Raw genomic sequence first — 7,579 nt, forward strand, 5'->3', positions numbered from 1 at the left:
GAAGGGCCGTAGTGAAGAAACTGAAAATTTTATTTGAGCAAAGGAAATTACGCAGTAACTGTCTCACATATATCGGTGGACACCCGTCAAAACGCGGACGCATCTGACGACACGGCTGCCAACAGGGCTGTCGACACGGACGCAGACACGGCTGCTGACACGGATTGCTAACGACAGTATGAGGCATTAAAGGCCTTAATAGGTTCTTATATATCTGCAAGCACTGTTTGCGCAATCTGAAGGCAGACACGAGAGTTGGCATGTCTGTCCTCGCAAGCCTTACCACTCGGCGGCGTTGGCGGCTGCTGGATGATCTTGTCTAAGTTTAACGTACTCTCCTGCGCGGAAGTGGAGACACCGCACGAGCTGATAGAAGTGCGTGCCTGTTTTCAAGATACCAGTTGGACGCCTGACCAAATACGTTAACGTGTCGCACCAACCTCTTCTGCCAGACATGCCTTTATAGATAAAAAAATGGCCATCGCCGCCATTCTCGTGGTCTCTTCACTTTTGCACATGACTGTACATGCTATAGTTTTGTGATGACGTACTGAGGGTTGTCAACATTCACGGGTGAAAAAAACTGTCTGGACAAATTGACCTTCATGAAACTTTGCCATTCTATATTGCACGCTCTGAACATTTCGACAGTGCTCGAAACACTTTACCATTGTTTTCAAACGAATTGAGAAGGATAGCTATTCAGATGTCATTAGTACGTGCACATTATGACTGTATTCAGTCTCTTTTATGTTTTATTCTGCTGTTTTAGGTGCTTTAGTTTTGAACTGCTTCCACTATTATATCCGCTTTCTCGGTGTCTTTTTTTTCGCTATTACGCCTTTGTCTGAAGGAGCGACTTTGTTCACAGGTTATTGTGCACAGGTTTTCTACCGCCTTTGCTGTTCCATTGTTTCTCCTGATTATTTTTCTCTGTGTAAAAATTATATTAGATTTTTGTGTCTGTGTAAAATGTACCAGTACGAAGAAGTTAGGGTTGTTCCTTGGTATCAAAAAATAAGATTGATTGATTGGTTATTATTTTGCGGAACCCAGATATATATAAAATTGTTTATTTATATAGAACAGGGAGGACATGCTTTTTGCAAGCTTTTTGTGCTTTTGTTTTTGATTATCGAAATCGCGCTTTTTTATATAGAACAGGGAGGACATCCCTTTTGCAAGCTTTTTGTGCTTTTGTTTTTGATTATCGAAATCGCGCTTAGCGGAGCGTTCGGCATAACAAAGGAGGCAGGGCATCCTTGGAAGTGACTGTTCTCCTAGAGGCGCTGTTCGGTGACTGCGATCGTCGTAGATGGGATGCCTGCGCGGCCAAGGGCACCCACCAGAAGTGCTAGATCTGTGAAACAGCTTCACAAGGTGAGCGTGAGTGTGCGTGAGGGTGCTCTTCGGTCCCTTGTTCACACTTTGCAGCCACATCACTGTCTTGTGGTGAAGCCAACCTAGGTAATGGCTACCGGTGGGCCTCGGCTGTCGTGCAACGTTCGCTCCTCTGCTGAAGGCGTTGCGAAAGCGGACTGAACCTTCATTTAAACGAGAACGTTTCATTGATGGCTTACTCACAATTATATTAAGCATTTTAATTCAGTGGTCAGCTCCAAAGTCCAATAAGGCTGCGATGCTAACCAGTTTATGCCTAGGAACGCCCAGCAACCGATGCGTTGCCAGGACGCCTCGGGCGACAGGCCACTGCAAAAAGCACGACACTGTCGTGGGTGCAATCATTTACTGCTCTTACATCACAGATAACTGTACCTATAATCATTTTTTATAGATAGAATGATCGATATCTTCAACTATTTCACGATCACTGACCAATTGGATATATCCGTGTTCAAGTGCATATTCCGTGAGCTTGAAATAAGATGTCAGAAATCATTTCGCGAAGAGGAGTGCTTATCCCTCGTTTCTTTTTGCAACGACAGAGTACTGCGAATTTACAAGCGTAAAACACATTGCAGGGAACCTGGAGCACAAGACAAGCAGATTAAGCGAGAATAAATATTTATTTTCAAGAATCACATGCTGAAAGATGTCGCCGCAATACGATATTCTTCGGGGTAGTGTCGTCAGGCTTTGAGCGATGTTCCAAAAGCTCAAGTTCAACCGTAGAATCCTCTGCCGAATCCACCGTAGCCTCCGTATCCACGTCCGTATCCGCCGTAGCCGCGGCCGTAGCCTCCGAATCCGCGGCCGTATCCACCACGACCGTAGCCTCCGAATCCGCGGCCGAAGCCAAACTGGGCGGTTGCCAGGCTACACAGGGCAGCCAGCACCAAGAGGGCGACCAGGAAGGACTTGCTGCTGACGGCAATCATGATTGGATTTCCTGGGCAGATAAGAACACATACGTTGCACATGAGCTGAGTGTCTCGATGAGTTGAAAATTCGCGTGAACCGAAAAGTATGTAGAGCGCCACGATAAAGCTAATGAATTTTAGATGAACACTTCCGATTTCCACGGCTGCCACGTTGTGTTGCATGGCGCTTAATATGACAAATTACAGCGGGAATTTCTTACTCTTGTTATAGGTGAATATTTTTCTTGTGGCGGTCAAAACTAGTTGGTGCGAGCGCAGGGCACGTTTTACAAGTGAGATTTTCCAGCGCCCATACCAGCTAGAGTAGGACATCAGTATCAACATCTACATGCACTATGTCGCCGCATCCTTTTAGTTTCCCTTCATGGCATATAAAAATATTCGATATATGTTCCATGGTGTTCGCTACTGGGGGCACACATAAACTACTGAGTGGGGATGTAGAGGGCAGCATGGCATGCGGTGCCTTTATTAACTCGTGCAACACCGATATTCCAGTCAATGACCCCTTTGACGATTAGTATTGAAAATAACTTCGGCATGCTATTCCTTCACCTTAAAATTAATTTCTTTTCAGTGGAATGTCTTGTCCTTGAAGAGCTGTCATTTTCATGAGCCATGTTATTCGAGCTAACAAGGCGATGTCACACACTCCTTCAGAGGCGTAGTTCCTGACTTCAAGCGTACTTTAGAAATACTGGGATTTGTAAAAGAAATTTAAGAAAAAACGCTGTCATAAAATTGAATGATATGGTGAATGCATTAATTAGAAATTTTCAGAAGTTACGAACTAGGCACTAATTTTGGATGCCTTTGTCTCCGATTGTACGTATGTCGTAGAATGAAATACCTGCCAGAAAAGCTGCATTGCCTTCAGACTTCATGTACCATTGTGCAGATGATTCCTTACAAAGCTGATCGAAATATATCGCGTTTGCTGGAGCTCAGCTCCGAGAGAAAGTACGTGTTGAAGTAAGGCGTTTTTGTACAAGAAGTTTCATTATACACTGCCATGCTAGAGACTACACCAAAAAATGTTGGCTGGATTCGTAAGTTCTTCAAATTTCTCAATACACACATTTTTTTTTCAGGGAAATTTTAAAAGAAACGGTGTTATAAAATAGGATGATATTATGAATGCAGTAATTATTGTCTCTTGCATGACACTGTAGTTATGTTTTATGAAAACGTGCTACTGCAACTCGTACTTTCGGACTTCAGCTCCAGCAGACGTGACAGATTTGGCTTTGCTTTGTATGGAAGCAAATGAAGACTGGTTTGTGAAGTCTCATGACAAATGTGTCGTTTCTGGCAGGTATTTCATTCTACCACATACGATCGGGAAGAAAGGCCTCCAGGTTTATTGCGAGATGAAAGCGATAGCACTTCGATTAAGCGGTGGTCCTGAGCCGTACTTGAGGAGTAGAAAGTTGAACTTATGCTGTCTCATTCGTAGTAGTGAAATTAGGGCATAATGCTCGCCTAGATCATCTTTCTTGCATCCTGGAGACTTTTATCCCCAGTGGAACTTTAGTAGCTGAGGGAACTCGCCGTGACGAAATGCGGGTCCCAAATTCGCAAGGAACGGTTTCTCGCACTGCTTGGTAAATTCCTAAGCACCGAAAAGCAGTGTCTACGTGATGCAGCGCAAGTATAAGACAAAAATACGTTTATAGACTATACTCGTTAGCGCACATAATCACTGACATGCAAAGCAGCCTACACAATAATGCTTACGGGGTCTACAAAACCGCGTGCTCACCGGTTGCTGCTTGACCGACGCTGGATACACACAGAGGCTTGTGTTCTCTGGAGACACGCGGTTCTGTTTATATAGCGTCTATCCGCGCACGTGCCGGCGCGTCCTTCGCCTTCGTTGCTGGAGTATAGCTAGAGAGTCGATTTACTGGGAAAGCCCCCTTCGCGTGGCGCATCAAAACAGGCGAGGGACTTTTCGGAAGCGTAGTTAAGACAGTGTAAGCGTGGACGGTGGGAATACATTCTCAGTTTTCCGATCAGCTAAGAAAACACCATCCCAGTGACCTTGAAAGGAAGTATTGCGGCCTCGGCTTCCTGCATAACCTTCCTGTTGTACGTACAGCTACGACGAAAGAGTGCGAAGGGACGGGCGAGGGCAGACGGACGTTTCTTACGGAGCTGAGTAGTCGTTTGCAACATCCGTTTTGTTATACTTTGGCAATCCTCCTAATGAGAAGCGTCTGGGAAGCGTGCATTGTTTTTGCATTCTCACGTAGAAAGAGGACCTTTCTGATTTATAGGGTTTCTAAGCAGTCGGCAAGAGTAGAATAAGGTAAAAATCAAAGCTTTGGGCAGAAATTTATACGTGGCCGCTCTTTCTTACAGTGCAAATACGGCACAGTTGAACGAAATTTATACATGCCCAACGATTTTGGAAAACCTTTTTGAAAGATAGAAAACTGTAAGATACTTTAACGGAAAGACTGAAGGCACTGACCCATTGTTCTGATATGTAGCAAACACTTTCTTTGAAGTATTTCCATCAATTGCAACGAAGAGTTATACTACCATAAAAATACAATCGGGAACGCTTTTGGCGATTAAAAAAAACGTTAATAGAAAAACCAATTCAAGACTGATTGTTATAATCAAATCTTATATGAAAAAATTGCGTTTATAAGAGGTTTCTCGTGAAAAACTGCTTCTCTCCAGTCATAGTGGGTATTAACGGCCATGGGTTTACTGAGTCGGTTGAAAGCGCTGCGATTATATCATTACGAGCATTTGCCAGTACCCTGTATTATAATAATAATATTCAGGTGAATATATTATGAATATAATATCACTTGGTGTTTATTTTCACGAAAATATGCTGTGGGATGACCATGTTAGTCATGTCATTTTGAAGACATCTAAGGTTATAGGTTTTCTATCACGCCACAGACATATTTTACCACAGACAGTCAAACTTTCCCTATTCTTTCCCTATATAATTCCCTATTCTGTTCAGACCTAAACTGCTGCACATTAGTGTGGGCAACAACAACACATACTAACTTACACAAGATATTAGTACTTCAGAAAAAAGTCCTTCGTATAGTTTATGACTTGCCCGTTAGACACAAAACTCAGGATTTGATAACTAACCTCAACATTATTACCATATTAAACCTCTATGCTTACAGACTGCTGCGCGTGTATACAGTTGAGGAAAAGCGCCATGTTGACACCATTTCCTCTATGGCTCCTTTGCATCAGTCCGATTCACCATATCCGCATCGCCACAAACCACAATGGGTTTTACCATTCACAAGAACCAGCTACGGTCGTCAAAGAATTAATTACCAACTACCGTATTTACAAAACCAGTTAATTGAAGCAGGCGTAAACCTCCGTGAAATCACCATCTCCTCTCTGCGTAGTATGATTGTTCATTTGGTTAAGTGCTAATACATCAACTCCTGTTTTATGAATTCCTCTCCACCCTTTTTGTTATCGATGACTGGTCGTCTACTGTGCTGATACCCCTTTTTCGTTGCTGATACCCCTTTTTGATTTCTGTGTATTCGGTTCGGTTACAGACATTGCTTATATTGATGTTTTTATTCATGTATGATTTGATGTTCAATTTAGTTCCTCGTTTTCTGTCACTACCGTCTGAACAGGAGAGGAGAACTCCGTCAAGCGGATAGCCGCTTTTTTTCTCCCGTCCTCCATCAAATTGTATTTGATTTGGTGGAAATAAAGGATTATTATTATTATTATTATTATTATTATTATTATTATTATTATTATACCACAATTTTTATAGTAATTTTAATGCCGGTTATCGTGTTACAATTCCAGTTACAGTTACAATTCCATTTGAAGCCAAAAATGGCTTGAGAGATTAGGCCAAAATTTTACGAAAAGGCATAGAGCAAACAAGTTGTAAAAACATAATTGATATACTGGATTTTATGAAAACACATTAATTTCGTCACCAAAAATGAGGAATAGAAAAGCTAAAGCACGAATGCAGGAGAAGAATACATGCTTTAAATTTACAGGAAGTATCATAAGAACAAGTTTATGAGAAACACAATAAACACTCAAAACGGACATTAGAGAATGAGCATCCACGCATACAGCTCTTTGAATAATTTTTAGGCCTTGAGAAAAAAGACGATATCCATCATTCCGTTCACATTATACGAGAGCTAACACATATTACCAATAATATTGCTATTGCAATATCAGTAATTGTATAATTATTAATATAGATTATATTGATAGCTTCGAACACTCGCAACGTGCACGCACACCGTGGAATGAACGACCCGTCGCCTTTTCAATTTCGGCTTTTCGATATGGGGCCGTGGAGTCCGATATCGGCTACCAACTACAATCAGCTTTGGGATCACATTAAGCTGTTCTTCTGTCCTATGAATAAAAGAATTTGATCTCAATGTCTTTCAGTTTGGTTTATTGGTTTATTGAGGTTTAACGTCCCAAAGCAACTCAGGCTATGAGGGACACCGTAGTGAAGGGCTCCGGAAATTTCGACCACCTGAGGTTCTTTAACGTGCAGTGACATCGCACAGTACACGGGCCTCTGGAATTTCGCCTTCATCAAAATTCGGCCGCCGCGGCCGGGATCGAACCCGCGTCTTTCGGGCCAGCAGCCGAGCGCCGTAACCACTGAGCCACCGCGGCGGGGATCAAAGTCTTTCCCCAGAGACTGGTTTTGGAAGGCTTTAAGACGATTTTTTAATCACCCATTAATATATCGGCAATACAGCAGTTTAAACTAATTGAAAACTAGCCGGATAGATTAAGAAAAAAAACCAGCATCGTTAGCTCAAAACTGGTGAGCGGCAGTTAAATATCTCCCGAGGCAATGGCTGTCGTCGTTTTAGAGTAAAACGTTCTGCACGTTTCACAGTAACTTCAGCACACTTGGGGCAGCTAAAAGTTTGCCCTCTGTCTCGGCCCTTTGTTGTAGTTTTCTGTACAATGAGCTGTTTGAGAATGGGATCTTTTGGTCGAGTAACTCAGTTGGAGCGAGAAAATGCGGTGTTTGTCCTCAAAGCTTCACGTGCGGATAGTGTGCGTACGTAATGTTACTGAGAATTATAAAGTAAGAAAAATTATTAAGTCCGTTTAATTAATATCTCCTGCATAAACTAGAGTGGAGCCTTTATTCAGGTAAGAAGAAACGCATCATAATTTTTGCAGTAGGGCCGCAAAGTCTTCGGTATAATATTTCCTCTTAGCCA

General features: G+C 42.4%; 1 protein-coding gene across 2 annotated transcripts; it reads right to left on the reverse strand.

The window, feature by feature from the left end:
- Positions 1-2,008: 2,008 nt before the first annotated feature.
- LOC149367957 (uncharacterized) lies at positions 2,009-4,251 on the reverse strand. 2 transcript variants are annotated; one of them, XM_089568373.1, is made up of 2 exons: positions 4,105-4,251; positions 2,009-2,350 (listed from the first exon to the last, which is right to left on the reverse strand). In XM_089568373.1, the coding sequence occupies exon 2, from the start codon at positions 2,337-2,339 to the stop codon at positions 2,124-2,126; it is 216 nt and encodes a 71-aa protein (XP_089424499.1). In that variant the 5' UTR covers positions 2,340-2,350; positions 4,105-4,251; the 3' UTR covers positions 2,009-2,123. The 2 variants fall into 2 exon arrangements, with proteins under 2 accessions (XP_089424499.1, XP_089424504.1); XM_089568378.1 differs by having other exon boundaries at positions 4,080-4,144.
- Between the last annotated feature and the right edge of the window lie 3,328 nt (positions 4,252-7,579).

The sequence above is a fragment of the Amblyomma mixtum genome, chromosome 1 (genome assembly GCF_055824585.1).
Source record: "Amblyomma mixtum isolate Tamu chromosome 1, ASM5582458v1, whole genome shotgun sequence".
In the NCBI taxonomy this organism is placed as follows: Eukaryota; Metazoa; Arthropoda; class Arachnida; order Ixodida; family Ixodidae; genus Amblyomma; species Amblyomma mixtum.

Excerpts from the sequence above, each read along its gene's own strand:
- LOC149367957 (XM_089568373.1), bottom strand. The coding sequence starts at position 2,339 with ATGATTGCCGTCAGCAGCAAGTCCTTCCTGGTCGCCCTCTTGGTGCTG.